Source organism: Lemur catta, chromosome 9, assembly GCF_020740605.2.
Source record: "Lemur catta isolate mLemCat1 chromosome 9, mLemCat1.pri, whole genome shotgun sequence".
NCBI lineage: Eukaryota > Metazoa > Chordata > Mammalia > Primates > Lemuridae > Lemur > Lemur catta.
In genome coordinates this window covers 54,505,564-54,530,397 of record NC_059136.1, presented here as the reverse complement: position 1 = coordinate 54,530,397, position 24,834 = coordinate 54,505,564, and the positions used below count along the sequence as shown (strand labels likewise).

Below are 24,834 nucleotides of genomic sequence, written 5' to 3'. Positions count from 1 at the left end.
TCTTCTTTTATAATTTGGAAAAAATATATAGCTATTAGTGGTAAAGTCCCTTGAAATCATTTCTAGTTCATTTGAAAGGTTCAGTTGCATAAGAACATGTTTAAATAAACAACTTGGAATAAATCATGGTTAAAATTTTACCCATGTGTAATCAGCAAAGCTAGCTTTTTTCAAGCCTAATCCAAACTTTTTTTAAAAAAGTGAATGTCTTCTGAAGGTCACAAAGGTGGTTAGGTGGTTTGTTTGAACAGTTTCATTGCAAATAATTTTTCAAAGGTGTCAGCTCTCGGGGCATTTAAGAATTCTGATTTAATAAGGCTATCTTAGCCAAAGAATCCATCCAAGCTTCTCATTTTAGTCATTCTTAGTGAAACTGGAGGTATGCAAGAAACATGGGAGATAGAGTTTTTATGAGAAATATAATTCTAGTATCTTTTGGTCTGGTCTGAATTAAGTCATTCTATAAGGGCTTCTGAATCACAGCTATAGCTAATAATAGCTCCCACTCATTCCACAAATTGACCACCTACTGTGACTAACTGACCACCTACTATATGCCAAGTCCTACTGAACACTAATTATGTCCCAAGCATCTTATGTACACTATCATAAACACTCACCACAATGCTAGAAAATGAATATTATCATCATGCCCATTTTACAAATAAAGAAATTGAAATTCAGAATTTTAAGTAGCATTTCCAAGGTCACACCCAGCTTGTAAGTGGCAGAGTAGGAATTTAACCCAAAACTCTTTCTCTTTACACTACGGCACTGCTCCTCCAAATAGCCCAGATGACAGGTTGGATTTTGTGGGTTAGTAAAAAGCACTTGTTCCTCAAGGTAGTTTGATATCATATGCCAGAAAATTGGCATAATTACTATATGTGTGTGTTGGGAGGGAACAACTATGTGAAGGGTACCTCTGTAATGGCAAAAAGCACAACCTGGACCCCCCAAGCAGTGGCCCTGACACCATGTTGCCTTTGTGAACCTATGCAAGACAACACAATGAAAAATCATGGCATAAATTGTCTTTATTTCCACACATGCACCTAGGACAAGGCCTATATCTCCTGCTGTCTCCTCCCACACAAAGTGCACTGGGATGGTTGTGGGTAAAGGGACTAGGGGAGGAGTTAGTGATAAACACTTGTAGAAACAGGCATGAAAAGCAGTGTTCAGGCTGACCAACTCTTACGAGCAGGATCACCGGCTGCCATGTTGATGTGCACGTGTGTGTGCATGTGTTCCAGTGTGTGTGTGCATACACGCTTATTTTAGGAGGAGGAGGATTACCAATTACCACGCACAATTAGTCAGATGACACACAATGTGCAACTTCAAGGGAAAATGCCTAGTAGCTTCTGTGAAACAGTCACTGATGATGTAGTTACACAAATAAACCACAATCATCTCCCTTTGCCAAAGGGCACCTTACTCTTCCTTTCTTCTTTCTCCCCACACCCTACAGTCCCCACAACCCAAGGGTGACAGTCGTTCTTCCCCTGCTTTATTTCACACACAAGGCCCTCCTCTAGAATCCAGAGGGACACATTCATAACCTGCAAGTCATTATTCTTCACTGAATATAAAGTTAAATTCATTTATCTCTATCTTCGATGAGAAAGGGAAGGAAATTAAGCAGGAAAGATGGCACAATGCCTTCAAGAATGGTGTATTCAAGGTCGAAGCCTACTATAATTGAGTTAAAAAATAATAAACTAAAATAACTGTGAACAAAATATGCCTGCTCTGCAGAAACAGGCCAGCCAGAAGTCTTCATTAAATGTTCCAGTGCACACAAAGTGTTAGCTGTGTGTTTGTGTGCCTGAGATTCTGTGAGATATCCTGTAGCTCATAAATACTGAAAAGGGACAGTTACCATAGTAACTAAGTGATATTTAATGAATACCAAAGAACTGAAGCTCGGAGCATAGTCTTAAATTGCCAGAACATGAGTTACTGCTGCTGCTATGGGCTTGCAAGTAACTTACATGCCATTCTCTCTAATAAGATTTTTAACAAGTTGACCAATTTGGCTGATCTGTGTCTTGATCACATGACACCACAAGATTCCGTCTCGACACCGCATGAAAGGCATGCTCCTGATTTCTTCCCCCGCCTCTAAGGACCAAGATATTCTACAGAAATGGGTCAAACATTTAGATAGGGAATATGTCCATAAATTTGAAGCTTTGACCCAAGTAGTGAAGCGTTAGGACACATACCTCTGTCACAAGCAATAGACACTGGGTCAATGAGCCGTCAAGTTGAATACAGCAGGCTCTTTTATTTCCAAAAAAAGGTGAATGTTCCCTTTGCACTAAATGCAGTTTGTTTTCTATTGTGCAATGACACAGAAAAGCTATTGCAGTTGATTTTTGCAGGGACTTTTTACAGGCTAGTAACATCTTAGGTAATCTTTCATCAGGATGTCTGTACCTCCCTGCAGACGCCCACTCCCCATCCATCAGCACATGTCCAATCCCTCAACCTGGAATCATCGGGCTTTTTGCAGGTTTAAAAGAACAAAAACAAGCATGGCTGCCCTGCTTTCCTTCCTACTGGTCTCCCTTGGTAACTTCAATGCAGTCCATTTTTAAGGTTACAGACGTGTGGCTAGCATACTTCTACATGCCATTAATAAGTAACAAGAATTTTAAAAAATGAAAACATCTATGTACCACGAAGACAAAAATCATTAGCAAATGCTTCCATTCTCCAGAGGCTGGTTTGTTCTTGCATAACCAGCAGCTCCAAGAGCCTGGCAGGAGCCGACTGAGCTTACGGTGGGCCGTGGGCGCCCCCTTCAGCATCTGGGATGCAATGCGTGTTGTTAGCATTGGAGATACTAACCAGTCAGCAGGACTATTCTTTTTGCTAAAAGAGGCTCAGGAAATTTCCTAGGAAAGCTCTGGCCAACATCTAATGGTGTGCCCAGACAGAAAGAAAGGCTGTACACCACCAGCCTGCAGCTGATATTAAAATAAGCTAAGTAAAATAAAAGGGAAGAATTTCTTGCAAGAAAAAATCCTCCATAGATATATCCATTTATTCATTTGATGAAGTAACACTTTTCCACAAGGTGAGCTCTATTTAGAATAGCCTCTGTCTGTCATAGACAAAATTAAAACTGGAGACAGCCTGTGACCTCCTCACTTTCCCATTCCCTTCTGCAGCCTGAACCTGTTCTCTCTCACGCAGTTCCAGGCCTTACCTGCCTCCTCCCAGATCCACCTATCAATGCCTCGGTTTATCTCGCTTCCGTGTTTAGTCTTGACTTTTAGGGCCAGACACTTCCTTTACTCTCCTCTCACATGCAATTTTATCTGCTCTAACACAAGAATGATCTTTCTGCTTTGAAATTTTGTGGCAACTTGTTTCTGCCACTGGTGTGATATTGTTAACACATCCCTTCTTAGACTGGGACTATTTGATTTGACGTCTCCAGTCCTGTCCCGACTGTCCCAAGGGCAGGGCCTGGCTCCCACCCAAGCGTGGCCCTCAGCGTCTGGCTCGCCCAGGTGCTTCTGTGCAGAGTGAGTTCGTGAATGAAGGAGCAGTTCTTCCTCCTGTCCTTGGAAAATCCTTTCTACTTACATTTATCTTGATCTATTCATGCTTTCAACAGTCATTTACTGATCATGTGCAATAAGTAAAAAGCATAAAGTGGGGAAATGCTCCTACTTTTCCTCTCACTGTAGCTGGTGCTAAATAAAATCCTTCTACTTTTCCTTTGTGCCATTTCTCAGTCACACCAGTCTTCCCTGCAGTGTGGAAGGTTGTATCCTTCTCAGTCCTGTTCAACATTTATTGTGCTTCTACTCTGTGCTGAACTGGGTCAGGGCTACGTCATACAGAATCAGCTAATACAAAAGACCAGAGTATAACTCCCTAAGTATGGGCTGCACGTAGCGACTTCCTTCCAAACAGTACTAGATGGAAAGCAGGGAAGAGACTGTATGATGGAGAAAACTAGCAAAATGACCTCGGTCAGCTGACCCAGGCTGACATCAGTAGCGGGAAGTCACATCTACAGCATAGACCTTTCAAGTGATATCACGAAAACGGTACTCTACTTCTGAGATCATCCTCCCCAAAACACATAACCCTGGGCTACTAACAAGAAAAACATCCCTCAAAAAATCACAGGAGAGGGACATTCTACAAAATGCTTGATCAGTAGTCCTCAAAAACTGTCAAGGTCATCAAAAACAAAGTCAGAGAAATTGTCAGAGATCAGAGGAGCCTAAGGAGACATGACAACTGAATGTCATGTGGGGTCCTAGACAGAATCCTGGAATGGAAAAAGAACATTAGATAAAAACTAAGGAAATCTAATAAAGTATGGACTCTAGTTAATAACATATCAATAGCAGTTCATTAATTGTGACAAATGTACCATACTAATGCAGGATGATAATAGTGGCAACTGACTGGGGGGAATATGAGAAGTCTTTGTACTATCTTTGCAACTTTTCTGCAAATCTAAAATCCTCTAAGATAAAGCATTTCTTTTAAAAAGAAACTAGACCTCAAGCATATTAATGAGGGAGAAAGTAAATAAAGACTGTGGCACAGGACTGTAAGCAGGTGTGCTGTGCTCAGCAGGTGCAAGGTGGGAAGAGGTGGGCTGTGACAGCGGTAGGGGTAGTGTCTGAGGACAGTGGAAAGCTATGGATGATGCACAGACAGTTAGAAAAGGCTAAAAATACTGTCGTGCATCAGAAAGGTCCTCGCTGAGGTCATCGGCATAAATTTTGGTTGGGAACAGCCAGCCCAGATGAGCAACTTTCTCATAATAGCCAGGCCAGGAATAGAGAAAGCTGGTGCTGTGGTCGACCCAGATAAACACTCGGCACACAGTTTCTGCAACAATCTCTCTCTTTCAGCGTGAAGCACCATAAACATGCTTTTTCTTTGTTCCTCTATTCTTCCGGACTCATTATTCTACGAAGCCTCCTCTTCAACAGCCCCATCTCCTTTTTCCCCTATTCTGCAATCTTCACATTAAAAAAGGTAAATAATGATGGTGCAAAATATTCTGATGGTGGCTTAGAGAAAAATTTTAAATTAAAGGATTAAAGAAGCAAGATATAGAATAAGCCGAATATGTTAAAGAAATCCAAGAGAGGCTAGATCAATTCAATATATCCTGAAAATATTTCTCTTTTTGTCAAAAGGACAGTAAAACAAGAAAAGAAAAACAAAAAGGTCTCCAATTTTTTTAAAAGGAGCTGAGGGTCAGAGAAATAGAACCCTGTGGTTCATCCCTGGTTACCACAGGCAAAATAGCTGAAACATCTAAACATGAAAATGTACTGCAAAGAATGATGGCAGTCAAACTACATAAATATAAAATAACCATAATAATACATATCTTGACTTTGTATAACACGTTCTCAGTTGGCAAAGCATTTTCACATGTATTATCTCGTGTGACTCTAACAAAAACCTGGTGAGGTGGGCGTAACAGCTATTAATAATCTTATCTGACATATAAGAGAGTGACTTTTCAGAGACTTTAAATGGCCTTTGATGAAGCTGGGGTCAGAACTTGCACATGAGGCTCTGGGGTGTGTGCTGGTTTTCGCTGTGTTTGCTTAGCACACACATGTACACAATAGCAGACGTAGATAAAGAAGACTTAATAGTAATAATTAAGTGCCAAATCTATATCTTTACTCCTGAAAGACATACTTATAAAAATGTAAATATTTAATTTCTATTATCATTATTGCATAAAGTGAAGGACAGATATTATGTAAGAAATATTAAAGAACTGATGAGAGAAAGAAATAGAAAGAAACTTAAAAGCAAAACATACAAGCTTTATAGTTTGACCTTAAGTTAGTTATTCTTAGGCTAGAAATGAAGGAAATTAAGCAGGTAATATATAGATCTTAAAGAAAAAACACATCTGGATCATTATGTGCTATTCTGAAACAACTGAATAGGAAAGGAAGGACAAAACAATGTTATAGAAATCAGTAGCTAAAACTTGTGAGAAAGTAGTCTAAATTTATATAGTCTAAAAACATGACTCAAGGAGACATAATCACAGCCTATAAATACCCTCCAAGCAGCCATATATGGCAAATAAAGTAAGTGAATTATTCACAACCTTAGGCTCAGGTCATTTCTCTTTGTCCGGCTGTCTAAGGGAGACAATGCTTTACACCTGAGCTGGTGTCGTTCTTAGAAATTCTGATGAGGTCTCTTGAGGCTGGGCCCTGCTGGAGCTACTCAGGTGCAGAGTTAGAAAGAAGAGTCAGAAAGTTAGAAAGAAAGAAAGAGAGGGAATGGCCTCTCAGGCTCCCCACATCATTAGTCATATCACTCAATAGAGTATTGTCATTTCCCCCCCACCTTTGATAAGGAATAACAGAGAATGGAATCAAACTCAAAAAAGCTTCTAGTTACTAGCCCACCTGATTGGAAGAAAAAATGGAATATGAACAATTAAGCAGAGTACAAAGTGCTCTGCTTTGATCTAAGGAGGTAACATGGTACCGGGTCTCACAAAAAACACCCAAGTTTATAAAGTCAAAGTCATTGGGTCAGGGTTCTTATCAAATCTGTCACTTGTGCTGTTGTGCAGCTATTATTTTCTCATTGCCATGAGGTGATCATATCTGTCTTACCTGGGAAATCACATTTTAGATACAAAAGCATTTTTATAACCTGCTGAGAGCTGTACAAGTGCAAATTAGTACTAATTATTGACATTACTGTGACTCTCCCAGACGGTATACTTCAAAAACATCGTTTTTCACAAATATTTCTTTCAAATGATAGTTTTCTCCCTTTTGTAAATTTCTAGGTTTTCTGATTAAATCTTGTGATTTCCTTAAGCCATAATTATTTCAGAAGACTGACCTGGTCCCAGCCCTGGGAGCAGCCTAAATTGTTTGAATTACAGCCAGGATGACCCTGGACAGGCTCCTGCTGGGTATACAACAGCCCTCGGTTGAGTGATATTTAAAATATCAGGAGTTCTCTAAACACAGCATGCTCGATTCAGCCACAGATCAATCCAAATCCAAGCAATTTTTTTTATTGCCTTCCCCAGCACAATTTTTCTAGCTAGTAGAGAGAAGCTGCCACATTTGGTTTTACTTGTCTTCATTTCTTATGCAGGGAGAAGGACCTAGATCATTTGGCAACCAGATATTTAGTCCTTAAATGGGTGATAGTTCCTTGCTGACATAATGACAAAGACCCTGAGTTGTGCCTAGTTGGTATCTTAGGACATTTGTGTATATCAGATGTTTATACCACCTTCACTGCATCACATGGAACCAGCGATGACGGGATACTCTGAAGTGTGTCACTAAAGGCTACTTGCTGTGACCACGGCCTGCCAGCCACGTGAACTGGTCCCTGGGTGGGGAAGATGCCCAGAGAGTCTCAAGCACAGAAAAAGAAATATTTTCTGAGGGAACATCTGGGGCTTGTTTCTAGGTTCACAGCGATGGTAATTTAGTGCTTCAAATGGTCATCTTTTCCCCAAGGGTCGCCCAGGAGCACTTCAATTGAAGCTTGGCCTTTGTGATAATATCACTCCCCCATCTATAGACTTTTGCTGACTACCAAAAAAAAAAACAAAAACTAATAGACTTTGAATAAATGCCTGTACAATGAAGGCAGCAGGGCCTATCGTATCCTTGTTTACACATGCACATACACACACACACACACACACACACACACACACAGAGAATATTAAAGTATGTAATGGGATCGTCTCCATTACAACTACAAAGATTATAAAAAGCACAAATCAGAATACAGGTGTCGTCTGTGCTAACATCCTGTAAGGAGAAATTAACAGAGCTTCAGCCCTTATTGAATGCTTTCCTGAGTTGGTGGAATTTGCCAGATCTGCAATATTAACATAGAATTATGGAAATTGGAAACAAAAAGCTAGAGTCTATTGGGAATGATAGGCTCGAGATGAACTCAACTGGAAAATTTGGCTAACTAAAAGTGACATCCTTTGTGCTGGAATTTTTCTCTCTGAAAGCTTCAAAAAGGCTGTAATTATTTCGAGTTTTCAATTCAACTCTTTTCAAACTAAGCCTTCTATTTTCTTCCTTGCTCTGTACCTTTCCTCCATGTGAACTTGGGCGTTTGCCAGGCACTGAAGTGGTAAATTCCTATTGGTTTTATATACATATCCATTTCCAGAGAATGCCAAGAAAAACAAAAGAATATTTGCACATCAAAACCTTTATCCTGTGTATAGGCTCAAAATACCTGAGCACAGCTAAATAAATCATCTAATAAGAAATGGCTGATTATTGCCATAGCATAATTACTTTGCAAGTTAGTGCTTTTTCTCTGTGGTGAAGCCAAGGACTTAGACTTACCTTGTGGCTTTTGGGTCCCAAATAACAATGTCAGCATCTGATCCTACAGCTATTCTTCCTTTTCTTGGATAGAGATTAAAGATTTTGGCTGCATTTGTGCTGGTAACTGCCACAAATCGGTTTTCATCCATTTTACCACAATGCTATAAAACAATTCAAAGAAAAAAATGCATTTGTTCTAATGATCAAATACTAAAAAATCTGCTATCGATAAATGTACAAGGCTTGCATCTCTTAAACCAAACAGAACTGCACCTAATTTCTTATATTGAGAGGCCAACATCTGAGGATGCTAATAAGTATTAAATAATCATGGCTGGGCATGGTGGCTCACGCCTGTAATCCTAGCACTCTGGGAGGCCAAGGTTGGAGGATTGCTTGAGGTCAGGAGTTCGAGACCAGCCTGAGCAAGAGTGAGACCCTCTGTCTATTAAAAATAGAAAAAATTAGCTGGGCATGCGGTACGTGCCTGTAGTCCCAGCTACTCGGGAGGCTGAGGCAAGAGGATCACTGAAGCCCAGGAGTTGCAGGTTGCTGTGAGCTAGGCTAACACCACAGCACTCTAGTGCAGGCAACAGAGTGAGACTCTGTCTCAAAAAAATTTAAAAAAGTATTAAACAATCATAATGATAATGATGGAGATAATAAGGTTACATATGGAAGCCTGAAGACAACTTTTCAAAAACGTATCAACTTAACAAACAATCCCATTAATTTTTCCTCTTCTTCCTAGAATCACATGAGATTGCTACAGAAGACAGCTAAGTGTTAGCAATGGTATTTTCAATTCTCATTTAAAGTTTACCACCACTACCTTTGACATTTATGACCTGGCTTATTTATTGCAGACCTAAGATTTATGAGATAATTATGTAGACATTAGATAGAATATTAAAGTGTTAAAGTAAGATAGGTAATGATACTTTTAAATCTGGTGGCAAGGCTTTTAGAAAGATAAAACAGTCATCTCCAGAGATTCTATTTTAAGCAATTGAAATTTACATGAACCAACACTTATGGATAGTCTATTGTAAGAGATCTTAATATGGACAGAACTTGGAGGGATGTGGCCTCTCCAAAATTTTTTTAAAATGTTGAGTGTTGATGGTTTATCCTTATGTACAATAACATGGTAAGAAGATCCTTAAGGTTTATTTAATTATCAAAGGGTCCCTGCCTCAAAAATGATTAAGAATCATGTTCAGAAACATATATTCCCATAAGTAAACTATCTTACTGTTTCAGAAAATAACACGGTTTTCCTGTATGTTATAAAGAAATATTCAATCACTTTAAAGCCATTTATTTACCTGGGAACTATAATAGATTATGGAAATCTGCTGGAATGAAGATACTCATAGCATAAGTTCGAGAGGAAGGTTGGACTGTTACCAAGAAAAGCTAAGCAAAGAGAAAGAGAAGAGAAGTTATCTGGGGTGGTTAGAGTTAGGGTGGAGGCAGCGGGGGTGACGAGGAGGATTAGCAGAAGATGGGGCTCTAGAGATCTTTTGAAAACCCTTACATGTAAATTAATTGTTCCGCTATCAGCCAATAAGTAATGGAGAAAATTAAAGAGGTTTTGAGAGGAAAGTAATATGAACAGAACTTCATTTTTGAATGGTAACTCTGGTACTAGAGTATAGAAGAGATCATAGCAAATGGGACCTTGAAGGCCAGGACACGAGCTGTGAGACTACTGCAAGGGTCCAAACAAAATATGGGCCTCCAACTTAGAATGGGAGCCATGAAGATGGAAATAGGAGACATTTTGGAAACAAGATTGACAAGACTTGGTGAACAATTAATTGGGTTAGAAGGGGATGGTATGTGTAGGGGAAACGAAATCAAAGAGGATTCTGAAGTGTGAGATACGATTATGATGCCATCTGAGGGAGGCTTCCTAGGGGCTGGGTGAGAAGTGCATGGCAGTGGGGCCCTCAGGCCTAACCAGGCTGATATTTACAGCTATGCATGTCACCTGGCTGGACATAGACATTCAGTCATTTGATTGATTCTTTTCTATCCTCAAGGAGAAATATTTTAGTCACAGGAATTTTTTAAATCTTTTTTTCTAGACTTTGAATTATTATTTATGTGACTTCACACAGTGATCTTTAAAATATGATCTCCAAGGTTTCTTTAAAAGGAGACATCAACAAAGATTTCATGAAAAGGAGGTATGAACATAACAAACATCCTTCATGTATTTTCTATCATTTCAAGACTTTATACCAGTGACACATGAGGCAATAGAATTCAGAACTTGAGAAATCAGGCAGGAGGGTTATAACACTTCAGAGACTTCAAGAATAACCCTCTTTGTACCCAATCTAAATTAATCCCCTAATGTCTCTGCAAAGTGGTACAATGCATCCTCTAAACTAAACCATGCAGAGAAGAAAATTCTATCCTGCAGGGTGGGATGGTGGTGGTGGTGACGGTGTTGCATTCCCATTCTCCATCCTAGTCCAAACAATCAAAATGCTTCTCTGCGAAGCTTGTGCCACTCTGGTCCCCAAACAGACAGGATCCTGGCTAAAGAACTAGGCGAAACAGGGCTGGATCCTGTGACACCCACCACGCCTTTCTCCCAGATTACTGACATCCGGTCTTCAACACCATTCACCCCATTGGGAATCTTGGTAAAATCATCCTTCCCAAGAGCTTTCTGGCAGGTGTTGAAAGTGCAGTGGTCAGTCCCTGTTGCGGTTAGATCATCACTGTAAAAGAAAAACAACAACAACAACAACAACAACACAAGAGCGACAGGGGTGAGTAGACAGAATATACTAGGAGGAAACTACCATAACATTTCCTAATCTCCTGGCCCCCTTCTCAACTGAATGTCAGAAAAATACACTGGAGAAGGAGTAGCTTTTTCAAGCATGTATTCCATCCCTCTCCTGTCTTTATTTCAGGAAGCACTTTTAGAGAACATGCTTACAAGAAGAATGATGCAGGATCATAGGTTAGAAAACCTGAGTTGCAGACTAAGCTCCATCACTTGCTGGCTCTGTGATTATGAGATTGTCTGAGACTCAGTTTCTCATCTAGAAATTGATAGTTGCACAAACTTGATGAAGATAACTTCAGGATCACTAGCAACAATGTAAGTGAAATCTCCTTGTGAGCAGAGTACTCCACAAAGATGCCACCATGGGGATCCCTGCCAATGGAGGGCAGGTCATTCTGTGATGAACAGGGAGTGAGACTGGCTGAGGATGTTGATGTCACCAGGGACAGGAATCTTAGGGATGTAGAATCTTGGAGGAGGAAGGAAGCTGAAAGGAAGAGGCAAGTGAACTCTCGGACAGTCTTCTGTGCAAAACCATTAGCCTGAATCTGAGTATCTGTGAATGGGGAGCATCTGGATGTCTATGAATGGTGGAATTCTCAAGAAAAGTGATCATACCCTTCCAGAAAGTAATGGAGTTACCTACACAACAAGCTGTTTTCTGGATTATATAAGCATAGAAAAAAAATTCAAGAATATTCTGATAAAAGTAAGGCATAATGAAGAGCCCTGGCTCTGGGCAACATGAGATGGAAAAAATCAGAAAATAGTAAAATTTCAGCAAAAATGATCTGATTTCTCTGCGTCCAGGAGAGGCTTTCACAACAAGTGATAACATAATTAAGTCAATGTTTTTTTCCTATCTAGATGAGGGACGCCCAGGACCTCTCAGGTCAAGTAAAAGGGAATACTGGGTGGTCAACAGAAGGTCCAGATGGTAGGACAAACTCTCTTGCACCCAAACTTTCTTTTGGCAAAACCCTTCACCATCATCTGCAAAATGATTACTTAGCCAATAGATTCATGAGGAAGTCAGGTGTTGAAGGGTCCGGTCGCAGGGGTGGGCCCATGACGTAGTGGGCTGCATGGTGCCATTCTTTATTCCAGTAGTGAGTGCCATCTGTGCCAAGGCCGGCCGCTATGGGTTCTCCGTAGACCACCTTCCCTGCGAAGTTCAAAGGAAGCATTCAGCACCTTAATTTACTCTTGAAAGGACCATCTGACAAATGCATAAATATTAGTGTTCTCTGCCCTCGCTGAGGATAATGTCTATAGTTTAGTGGAATCCGAAACTATAATTTATTTTTGTGGACAGAATTTAAAAATCCATGATGAACATAAACATGAATGAGAAATAAATCTCTCTGGTTGTAAGCCATTCCTATTTTAGATGCATTGTTACTGCAGCATAACCTAGCAAAAGCGGGCTGATATGTGTGCCATTCTAATGGAAGCTTCTCCAACACCCTACCAGGTAAATGCTATTATTATCTGCATTAAAAGATGAGGATAAAGCTATGGATAATAACTTCTCTATAGTTACATTGTGTACTCTCCACATGGAGGGAAGGGTGTAGGATTTGAACCTGGGCATTTTGACTCCAGTGGTCCTAACTTTTATGCTCTTCCATCCTGAAGACAGATAATCAATCTAGGTCATATGAATTCAACAACAGTACACTTCTGTCACAGTAGATTGATAACCTTTTCACACTCTTAAAAAAAAAAACCTCTTCACAAAACTTATATTAAACAAAAGAACACTCAGATAATAAAATTATAACCAGAAATGCATATTTTAAAAATCATGCAAATCAGGCCATCAAAAGCACACAATGTTAGAAAAGTTAATAGTGCACAGTGAATTTGAATTTAAAATCAGAAGCCTATCTCTGATTAACATTTGTCAGAATAATAGACTTGCTGGCATCAACCTAATCATACCAAAGCCATCGTGAGGGAGAATGCACAGGAAAGAGAGGCTGGCGTACCAAATTAGTTCACCGCGGTTAATCAGATGCCAAATTTTAATTAAAATCCTGATCTATAACTAAAATTAACTGATTTCCTCAGAGAGTACTGATAGTGGATGGCCACCAGCTGCCTGGGTCATATGAAATTGGAATGTAGCACCCTATTATCTTACAGATCATTTCTCCCCCAAACTAGCTGTCTTGCATAGGCATTTGGAAATCCTTGAAAACAAGGCTTATTGAACATCGCTTCTTAAGTAACCATGTATCAAACCCTGGTCAATAAGAGTTACCCCCCAGAGATTTAGACACTGCTAAGATCCTTCTCTTGCAAGATGTACACATACTAGGTGAATTCCATTTCCCTCCTGGGCCCTATTCCCAGGAAAGAGGAAACACCATTAGCATCTCTTTCTAACTACAGAATAAGCAGCAATCATTTTTAGTGACCTAAGAGGTAATGTACTATCTACTGGAGAGAAAGGAGGCACACACGATATTTTATTTGTAAGTCCGGAGAGACCGTCCTATTCCAAGAGAACTCCTTACAGACGCTTGGACAATGAAAACCCAGAGACCTGATTTGCAATCACTTTACGAGTTGCCAACTCAGGATTTTCCGTGGTGCTTCATCATAGAGGAAAGATCCTTATCACATGTTCTATTCAATCACTTGGCCCATCAAGGTGATATGGGAATACGGTTCCAAAAGTTCTACAATTTTAATAGCTCTCAGGAAAAATTAAAAGTGTCAGCATCTACAGGGAGCCTGCCAGGACTGTTTTGAAACCAGATGACAGGCAATTTCCCCAGAAGGGCTTAGCTCCTTTAAGATGTGACAGGCCACTTTATTGGTATATACCACAAGCTCTTCTTCAATTGGGATATTTTCAACTTTCTCCCCATTAAGTGCTTGTAAATAAATATTAAAAAATTCAAATAAAAAAGTAAAAATTCCTAATTGCATCTTCTCCCTATTTCACAATGATTTTAAGACATTTTGAAAGGAATAAAAAGCAAGCAAGAGCTAAAAAGGGGAAGGGAGATGGAGGGTCTGGATAATACATAAATTGGCTGATCAAACTAGACTAATTCAGCATAATTGTGGGTTCTGTTAGATTTGGGCTGAAAATAAAGTAACAATAAAAATAGCTTACATACACATAGCACTCCATAGTTTGCAAAGCTTTCACATGCAATCTCATTTGATCTTCACAGCAACCCTCACACTGGTTTGACAGATGAAGAAACTGACAGTGAGACCAGCTAATTTTCCCAAGACATACTAGTTTTAATAGTAAGTGGTACAGCCAAAATTAGAATCCCAGTATTATAATATCATATCCTTTGCACTATGTTACCAGGAAAAGTGCCAGTTTCCAATTCTTGGTAAAGAGCATGTATTTCTAAATGTTTAAGTCAACCACAAGCTATTTGTGGATGTGGTTGAGCAATTTTCCAATTTCACTTACTGGTTTCATTCACTACACTTAGCAGGTTGGCAATGAAAAGTGCTATGTCTGTCCTTAGTCTGATACTCTCCTGATTACATTCGAGCCCAGATGGTTTCAACAACTCTTGAGAGATAGATACATCTTTATCATGAATCTTCTCCCACTTTCTTAGCAAGTTTCACATTAGGTTGTACCTTGTCTACCCACAGATGTTCTCTCCATCCTTTGGCTCAAAACCAAAAAAGAAAAGACTCTGCCCTTATGATGCAATCTCCCACCTAAAGGAATGTTGCCCTCTGAGAGATTCGAAAGATTTCTAAATAATGGAGCATGTCAAACCAGTCCAAACTCCTCCTTGACCAGAAAGCCCGTTTATTAGATGAAAGTGATAGAGCTGATGTTAATACCTTGTCTGGGTCTGCAAACGGCATTTTACTGAGTCATGAGGTCTGTTAGAGAAGGTTGAAAAAAGTGTAGAGAAGCTGCATAGGTGTCCAGGAGCAAAAGCATTGGCTACCGAATAGAAAGGCAAACCCATTTATAGAAATAGATTTTCCTAGCCAAAAGAACAGAGTGACAACTTTCCTGGACTCTATTTTGATTCACAGTGTTATATTTTAAAAAAGAAAGTAGGTGAGAAGGAAAATACCTAGAAGCCACACGGTAGAGTGGATCATACAGATTTAGGTTCAAATCCTGGTTTTGCTACTTTTTAGCTGGTCACCTTGTGCAAGATGAGTCATTGCTCTTGGTCTCAGTTTTTCTCATCTATGAAATGGGATCCCAATATCTTTCTAGTGTGGCAGTTTGGTGAGGGTCAAATAAATAAATATATATGAAAGTATCTAGCATCTTCCTGGGACCCTAGAGTCATTTCATGTTATGGGCCGAATTGTGCACCCTGTCAAAATTCACATGTTCAAGTTCTAACACCCAGAACCTCAAAATGTAACAGTATTTGGAAATAGGGTCTTTATAGAAGTAGTAAAGTTAAAGTGAGATCAGTAGGGTGGGTTCCATTTCAATAATAATGGGGTCCTTATAGGAAGAGGAAATTTGGGCACAGACATAGACAGAGGAAAGAAAACATGAAAACACAGGAAAAAGACGGCCATCTACAAGCCCAGGAGAGAGGTCTGGAACACATCCTTTCTCCACAGCCCTCAGAAGGAACCAACCCTGTTGACACCTTCATTTTAGACTTCTAAACTCCAGAACGGTGAGAAAATAAGTTTCGGTTGTTTAAGCTCCCAGTCTGTGGTACTCTGTTATAGCAGCCCTAGCAAACTAATACTCTCCGCAAATGTTGGTTTCCTGATAGCCACACAATTCGACTAAAAAAAAAAATTTTAATGGCCAGTTTTCAAATGCTTTGCAATTGGAACAACATAACTCAGCTTGTTCTAAATTTAAAGGAAAATGGGGGTGTTCAGATGTTCATGTGCAAGAAAGAAAAAAGAAAGCCTGAGACTCAAACCGCCTTGACTCATCCTTCCCACAGCACTGGTTACTAAGCATCAGTCCACGGCACACGGATGAATGAGGTTTGTTTTTACTCTTGTTCAGCACTAACAAGCAATGCTCACCATGACTACTTGGTCCACTGTGTGGACCTTTCTCCTCATCTTTTAAAACACAAGAGGAATATATGGGGGACAGAGTTTAAATAAAATGGAAAATAGGACATCCAAAACCTGTCTGTAAGAGAACTTTATATGTTACAATATGCTTAGAAAGTAAACTTTCTACTATAAGGAAAACCAAAACCAAATGAAACCAAACCAACAACAATCAAATAAACAAACAAAAAACCAACCACAATGTCACCCACTTCACTGTGGGCTACTTGAGATCTAAAATTGTCTTAATCATCTTTGCAAATCCATGCCTAGAGCACAGTAGCTAGCATGCCTTTGGTGTCTGATAACTTTGTTGTCTGTGAAAAAATTTTTTTTTTTTTTTTCTGAGACAGAGTCTCACTTTGTTGCCCGGGCTAGAGTGAGTGCTGTGGCGTCAGCCTAGCTCACAGCAACCTCAAACTCCTGGGCTCAAGCAATCCTGCCTCAGCCTCCTGAGTAGCTGGGACTACAGGCATGTGCCACCATGCCTGGCTAATTTTTTGTATATATATTTCTAGTTGCCCAGATAATTTTTTTATTTCTATTTTTAGTAGAGACGGGGTCTCGCTCAGGCTGGTCTCGAACTCCTGACCTCGAGTGATCCACCCGCCTCGGGCTCCCAGAGGGCTAGGATTACAGGCATGAGCCACCGCGCCCGGCTGTCTGTGAAAATTTTAAAGGAAATACTTTAATAATAGGTTCAAATGAGAATCATATTTTTACACTACAGACAGGAACATGGATATACAATAGAGTTAATTGTTATTAAGACAAGTTAAAATAAGTTTAACTGGAAACTAAACAAAACCAAAGAGTGCACTGAAAAATCTCAGTCATAAATGGGAAACAAATTATAATAGATATATATTAAGTAGAGCATCAAATTATGTTGCTGTAAGAAATCACCACCATTCTAAACAAAGCACCAGAACAGTAGTGAATCCATGAGCCTGCAAGTTTTATAGGAAAGTGTAGTGGTAAAGTGAACAATATATTTTCTGTTAATAAAAGACCATTAATAATTCCATACACCAATACTGTGGGAGAAAAAGAACATGTATAACCAAAGCTGCTCAAGCCAAAATGAAAAGTGTCGCTGAAGCCAATGACACACATTGACACATTCACCCTTTGGACAAAGACTAGACTGTGGTGAGTGAAGGAGGCTGGGGCTGGAAAGACTGGAACGTCTGCAGGAGACACAATTAGAGCTGGTTTGTCCAACTTTACACTTGGGTTGTGGGGCAAAGGAGACAAATTCTGCTTCTGGAAGAAAAGGATAATGATTTAGGGACAAACTTCTGGTGCTCTTGCCTCATTTTTGCAACAGTGGCCTCTCACAAGAAGGTGGGACAGGAACTAACTTATTTCTAGTTATTCAACTTGGATTAAGAAAGACTTAAGCATGTGAAATGGGCATTCCTTGCAAACCATCAAAGGCAACTTGGTTTTCGATGGCTAGGATTTGAAAGTTTTGTTCTTTTTCCTTTAACCTTTTCTTCACTTTTTATTGCAGGTGCTGAATGCTAAAAGAAAATATCAAGGTATAAGCAGAAGGAAACCTCAGGCTTTGGATTAAGGTAGATAAATGAACGTATATTCCCCACCAATTACTTCCCAGTTCACATCAGAATCCTGGTGAAGAGGTACATGGGGAAGAAATCCTGCACTGGGGATGAAAGAGGAACAGTGGCTGACCAGAGGTTCTTATAGATTTTTAGGAAGATGGAAAGCAGATGGGATGGCAATAATTAGTAAAGGAGGCTGGGCACAGTGGCTGGCACCTGTAATCCTAGCACTTTGGGAGGCCAAGGCAGGAGGATCACTTGAGGCCAGGTGTTCAAAACCAGCCTGAGCACGAGCGAGACCCTGTCTCTACAAAAATTAAAAAAATTAGCCGGGTGTGGTGATGCACACTTGTGGTCCCAGCTACTTGGGAGGCTGAGGCAGGAGGATCGCTTCAGCACAGGATTTTGAGGTTGCATGAGCTATGATGATGCCACTGCTGCACTCTAGCCTGGGCAACAGAGCGAGACCCTGTCTCATAAATAAATAAATACGAAGGAAAGTTGGGAGGGACCATGGCCTGAACTCAGAGGAGTAGAGGCAGTCATGAAGCGGATTCCTTGTGGGCAGAAAGGGCAGTGGAAGTGCAGAGAGGGGCTGATCTGGGCCAGTCAGCAGCCAACCTCACCTCTGCGTGGGAAGCAAGGCTTCTCGAGGTGGTGTTGGTGCTGCAGAGTGAAGCGCCACTGCCTTACACTGAAGCTCCCCGGGGACCACTTACATTCACACAGCTCATTTAGGACATAGACCTACACAGCGGCAGAAGACCAGCCCCCCTCACTGACCAACTGAGCTATCCAGTCACATCTATGAACAGCCAAGGATCACGAAACATTCGAAGGAAACACAAACAACACCCAAAGGAAGGGTGGGAGTGGGAAAGATTTTTCAAAACCAAAAAAGTTGACTCAGAAAGAAACAGGGATAACCCAGGAAACAGAAGGTAATTTTTTTTTAAAAAAAAAATCTTCGTTAGTATTCTTAGAGAGATTAAGAAGATAATGCAACCATTAAAAAGAATAAGCAACCACAGAAAAATGAGCATTCAGAGAACAAGAAAGTTTTCTTAGAAATAAAAATAGAATTACCAAGACAAAAGTTTATTAGAAGGGCAGAAAAAGTAAACAAAAACATTTTCTAAAAGATAGAGCAAAATTTCAAAGTGTTTTTTAAAAAAGGTGAAAATGGTTAAAGGACATGGAGAAAAAGGAAACAGAAAAAGAATAAGGAAGAAAAAATAGAAGAAAAATTGTCAGCAGCAAAAAGCTCAGTCTGCAGATTGAAACAGGCCTCTGAACATGAAGGTGAATTTTTAAAAGGTCTGCTGCTAAATATAGCCTTAGTGAAATTTCTGGACCTCTAAAATGAAGAGAAAATATAAAAATCTTACAGATGCTCAAAGCTTTGTGACAAAAGGGCAAGAATTTTATTGGCATTTGCCTGTTTATCAGTAGCACTGGATGCCAGAAGAGAAGACTATTGTACCTTCCTAATTCAGAAGAAAATGATTTTGAACCTAGAATTCCATGCTCATTCAAATCACCAAACAAGCCTGAGCACAAGGAATCAGAAAATTTACCTTTTACACACTTTTCCTTAAAAAGTTACTTGAGAATCTTCAAGGTAATTCAAGAAAAGGGGAGATATGGGAACCAAGAAACGGTATATCCAACTTAGGAAATCCCAGGATGACATCTCTGCAGCAGGCTTAGCAACCAACTATCAGAAAAGAAACAGAAAGTCAGGAGATTCTTCAAAAAGAATCTCTGCAAGAAGAGCTGATTCTATTCAATAGAATCTGTTCAATAGAAAGTATGATGAAGACGTTGGAAACTCGCCATGACATGGCAAAGAAAGCATGTGTTTCTTGTCTCAACTACTTTAGAAAGAGTTCATTGGAAAAATTCCAGGGGAAACAAGAAACTTTACAAGACAATAATGGTCTAAATACGTAGCAAACTAAAACAAGGCATGCTTCTGAGCCTTACTGGAGTGAAGAAAAGGAAACACACTTGACCTTGACGCTTGAAAATGGTTTCTCCAAGAGTTAATTTGAATAACACTAACTTGCACTCTCAAGTTCATGCTATAAATTTATCTGAAGTTCTCTTCTCACTAATTGTTTCTACAGAGAGGAATATCTGTACAATTTTACACTGTAACAGTTCTAAATTTTAGGCTTAACCCACAGACAAAGCATGGAAGACCTAATTATAGTCACAGAGCAAATGCCGGAGACCCTGTCCTTGGGAAGACAAAAACACAGCTGAGCAGGAGGCAGAGGCAGGAGGCAGAGGGGGACTTAGGGCCTGTACATTCCCCAGTCAACCTAGTAGAGAAGAGATGCCTCTAAAAGTAATAGCCAAGACATATAAAATTAAACATATCATTTGAAGTGAAGATTATTACTGACAAAATTCAGGAAGTGATAAGTTTACATGGGCTAAATTACTCATTATTCATTGTTGAGAGTCAAGGGATATTGTCAAAAATTATAACTCACTACTTAACTTACAAACTTATGGTTTAGAATTTTGGAGGTAATCACCCAAAACTAAAGATAGATATGGTAAAAAAAAAAATTGCTGGCTCCAAAGAATGAGCTGACGGAGATAGGAGATATTTACTTTCCACTTAATGCTTGCTTTATCATTTCTATTCCTGGCATGTGTTATTCTTTTTATAATGATAAAAACAGCAAAATGATGATGTCTTAAATAAAATTTTAAAATGTAATACCAAAAACCAACTAAATTAAAAAAAAAAAACAAAGCCAATGATATATAAACTTGATATCCAGGTTTCCCCAACTTTAGATTAATTTCTCCTTTAACAGAGTAACAGAAAAATCTTGGACTTTGGGATCAGATGGACTTGGACTTGAATCCAGGTTTAGCTCTTACTAATAAAGTAATCTTGGGCTTAATTTACCAATCTTTCCCAAGACTCGATTTCATCTGTCACAAAGCAGTGAAAAAATTGAGCAGGAAGCATTATTATGACAATTTTTAAAAAGACAGTGTATATTAAAATACATTGATAAGATAATACATAGTAAAACCTGAAACGAGATAAAAGATACTAAATTACTACTATGTGCCAGGGACATATTAAGCACCCAGCAAACAATGCTAGTTGTTATCATCATATCCCTCTCTCCTGGGTATATAGCTGGCAATGGAACAATAAAATCAAATTTAATAGCATTGTATTTCTAGGCTACCACAATAGAAGCAATCAATAATTGGATATCCTTTGTGCCTGCTGCAGCAGTGCTTCTTAGGCTGCCATATGCATCTGAATCACCTGGGGGTCTGGTTATAAGGGCACATTCTGATTCAGTGGATCTGGATGGGCGCCAAGGCTCTGCATGTGTAAGGAGCTCTCAGGCAAGGATGCTGCATTCTCGGGACCACACTGTGAGAGTCCAGGCCCTCTAAAATAGAACGGGCTGGCAACAGTATTTACAGATGGGAAATGTTCATATTGTAAATTTGTAAAGCTGAATTTTTGAAAATTTAAACAAGATAACAATGAATAGATCTATCTTGCTCTTTTGTGTTCAGAAATGATGTTAGATGATAAATGAGTGCAGACAGAGTAGATGCATCTTCCATAAAAGGTCACTGTGGTCCACCAGCTCTTGTCCCTCTTTACTCTCCAGGGATCTGTCCTAGCATTTGCTCATGCAGTCACCATGAGAACCGCTGGGCACAGTTTATGTCCACCCCTCCCTTTGTTCTCTTCAGGCTCCTGCTTGATCCCATGCCTTGGTCACATGCATGGGGTGGGAAATCTCTCGCAGTCACTCAATTATTCCGACCCTCTGCTGCCTCTTTGACAACTGCGCATTAGGTTATTTTCACAAGTACTATTAATATTACAATAAATCTGACTCAACTAGAACAACTGGAGTGACATTTCAAATATTCTATATTTATAATTACTTTGGAAAGGAATTTAGCAATAGCCAAAAAATTACATATGCATTTACCCTTTAAACCAGTAATCCCACTTCTAGGAACCTACCGTGAAGATATCTTTTTTGTGGTAGATTCGACAATGGAGCCCCAAAGATGTCCGTGTCCTAATCTCCATAACCTGTGAATATATTACCTGACATGCAAAAGAGACTCTATTGATGTGATTAAATTAAGGACTCTGAGATGGGGAGATTATCCTGGATTAATCAGGTGGACTCAATGTAACTGAAGGGTCCTTAAAGTGGAAGAGAAAGGCAAAAAAGATCAAATAATGCCATGTGAGAAGGGCTCAGCCCACTGCTGCTGGCCTTGGAGATGGGGGAAGGGGCATGACCCAAGGGATGCAGGCAGCCTCTAGACTCTGGAGAAGGCAAGGAAAGGGATTCCTCCCCAGGGTCTCCAGAAGGCAGCACAAACCCTGCCGACACCTTGATTTTCACCCAGTGAGACCTATTTCAGACTTCCGACCTCCAGAACTGTAAGGTAATAAATTTGTGTTGTTTTAAGCCACTAAGTTTGTGGTAATTTATAACAGCAGCAACAGAAAACTAATACACCTTCCACAAATTGATATGGCATGTGCATAAGGCCATCACTGTGTGTGTGTGTGTTTTTAACAGCTAAAGATTAGAAAGGACTCAAATGCCATCAAAGGGGGGATAGTTGAGTAAATACAGTGGTGCATACTCTATACCTGTAAGAAAGCATAAGGAAATCTCTATACCTAATGCAGGCTGCTGACCTTCGGGGTATATTTTCAAGTGGAAAAAAAATAAGGTGCAGACAAAGTATATAGTGTGCTTTGTGTAGGAAAGAGGAGGAAAGGAGAATATATACATATTCTCATTTGGTGAAGAGAAACATTATAAAAATAGGCCAGAAATAAATTAATAAAAATAATTACTTATACAGTGTGGGAAGAAGGAACTAGAGAAGGAAGTAAGACTTCACTGAATATTTTTTATATATAATTTTGATTCTTGGACCGTGCAAATCTTTTACATATTCAAGAAATAAAATTGAATTCTAAAATAATTTTAAATAACATTAAAATGTCCACATTAAATTTAATAATTTTCTGCCTGTGATCTATATTCTAAAATCTTCCCTGGTTTTTCCCTGGTTTTTCACTCTGCTCCTAATGGAATTTTATCCCAATACAAAATAAATACCTAAGATCAAAAAAGTGTTTCCTGACAGAACTGTCAAAATTGCAGCTTCGTGGTTGGTTGGGACTGGCCATTTCTGCTGATTTTACTGTTCCTTAAATCATATTCTGACATGGATCTGGAACATGATTTACAAAGCAAATAATTATAGAACAACCAATTCCATAGAGTTGGCAACAGCACCATCTGGTGGGGAAGACCTAATACTATAAAATTGCAGTGCATATATTTTCTTTTTTAAGGGGTGATCTCTTTTATACTGAAATTCTATTATGTGGGAGAGGGAAGCAATCAGAAATAGTTGGTAGTAAGACCTGATTGAGAACTTATTACTTCCTATGTGAAATTAAGTTTACTCTTAACACAAGATATTGATGGGTTGCATTTTAAAATCCATGCACCTGCACAAAATCCTTACTGAAACTTCATGCATCAAAAAGCAATTTTGTCAAAATTTATTTTAGTATCAATCATGGACATACTAAATCCATTTTTATAGTTTTTATAATGCATATTATAAAATACAGCCAGTTTTAGTAAAAACCAAACCAAACCAAAACAAAAACAGCAAGTACGATGAATGCTAAGACTGTCTCTGACTATCTGGGTTCCTAATAATGAGATGATAGAATCTACTATGGGCCTAAAGTCATTGAATAAAATGCACTTTATTTGGTTTTCATCCCTTTTTTTTTTACCAGTGGTGCCAACTGAATGAAGTTGTTTCTCTGCCCAATTCTCATCAAAAATAGGAGATTTTTCTCTTTCTTTTAAGATGACTACACACTAGATTGGACTAGAGAACTGAGGCAATTAGGCAATTTGGGGTAAAAATAACTTGCACTTTAAAATCTTAAAAGAATCATCTAAAAATACTATTTGGATAATTGTTTCAGTTGCTCCAATGCCCAAGTGGCTGTCAGACAAATCAATTCAGTTCAAAAGAAATTTGCATTAACTGGAGAGCTTTGCATTTAGTCATCGGATTAAAAGTGGCTGCTACTGGCATTGAGGATGGGGACATCTGGCTGAAGAAAACGGCTTGAGGTCCCAAGGATGGAGAAGAAATAGCCCGAAGAAAGGGAGGAAGGCATGGCGATGAGCAAAAGGAGAGAAAGAGAGCAAAAAAAAAAAAGCAATAGACATGCATAAGGATAAAAAACAAAACAAAACAGGATGCTAACAAAAAGGGAGAAAGAAAGTTCTAGAAATTCACATGTAATTTTCTCATAAGCAAAAGCAAAGGTTACAGATATTTTACGTCCCCCTTTAGCTAACACTGAGTTATAACTGAGGTTAGATTCAGGAATTACCGTCTCTCCGCGCGTCCGCTATCACCTTAGCTGCAGACTTGCTCATCACGTGCACGACGTAGAGCGGACAGTTCGCAGCACTGGCTATGGTGATGGCTCTCAGCGTGGCCTCTGCCTCCACTGCTTCCGGGCGGCACAGCTCGTGGCCCTCAGGGCCTGTTATCCCCAGTGCCAACATCTTCTTTGCTCCCTAAAGAGACAGCAAGAATGTAAAAAGACAGCAGGAACGTGTACATGCGCAAGGGAGGTTTACTGATGACAAACACCATTATTTTATCGTAAATTAAATACTCTGCCAGGATTTTAGATTTGTTAAGTATAGGTTGTGTGTATGTGAACGCGTTTGTGTGTGTACAGTGTGTGTATTTGGTAAAATTTTTTTAATATTTTGATCATATATGTTATTTTTCCATATGCGTATTTCACCATCAAATTCTTTCGACTGAAAAGGTGAAAAAGATATGAGGTTAGTGCTAATCACATTCTTTGAAAAGCAATGTCCATATTTAAGATTTAATATTGATTCAGACAAACAGAATAAAATACTATGGATCCTTGTTGCAGTGACTGTTTGTAATATGCTACGTA

General features: G+C 39.3%; 1 protein-coding gene across 4 annotated transcripts in view; it reads right to left on the bottom strand.

Moving 5' to 3' along the window:
* The window catches only part of DPYS (dihydropyrimidinase), a 96,178-nt gene that overhangs the window by 52,972 nt on the left and 18,372 nt on the right, over positions 1-24,834 (bottom strand). For all 4 annotated transcript variants that reach the window (XM_045560385.1, XM_045560383.1, XM_045560384.1 and 1 more), the window contains exons 4-7: positions 24,247-24,436; positions 12,178-12,334; positions 10,954-11,095; positions 8,376-8,518 (exon numbers count right to left, since the gene is read on the bottom strand). In XM_045560385.1, the coding sequence (XP_045416341.1) occupies positions 8,376-8,518; positions 10,954-11,095; positions 12,178-12,334; positions 24,247-24,436 (632 nt within the window). The remainder of the gene's footprint in view (positions 1-8,375; positions 8,519-10,953; positions 11,096-12,177; positions 12,335-24,246; positions 24,437-24,834) is intronic.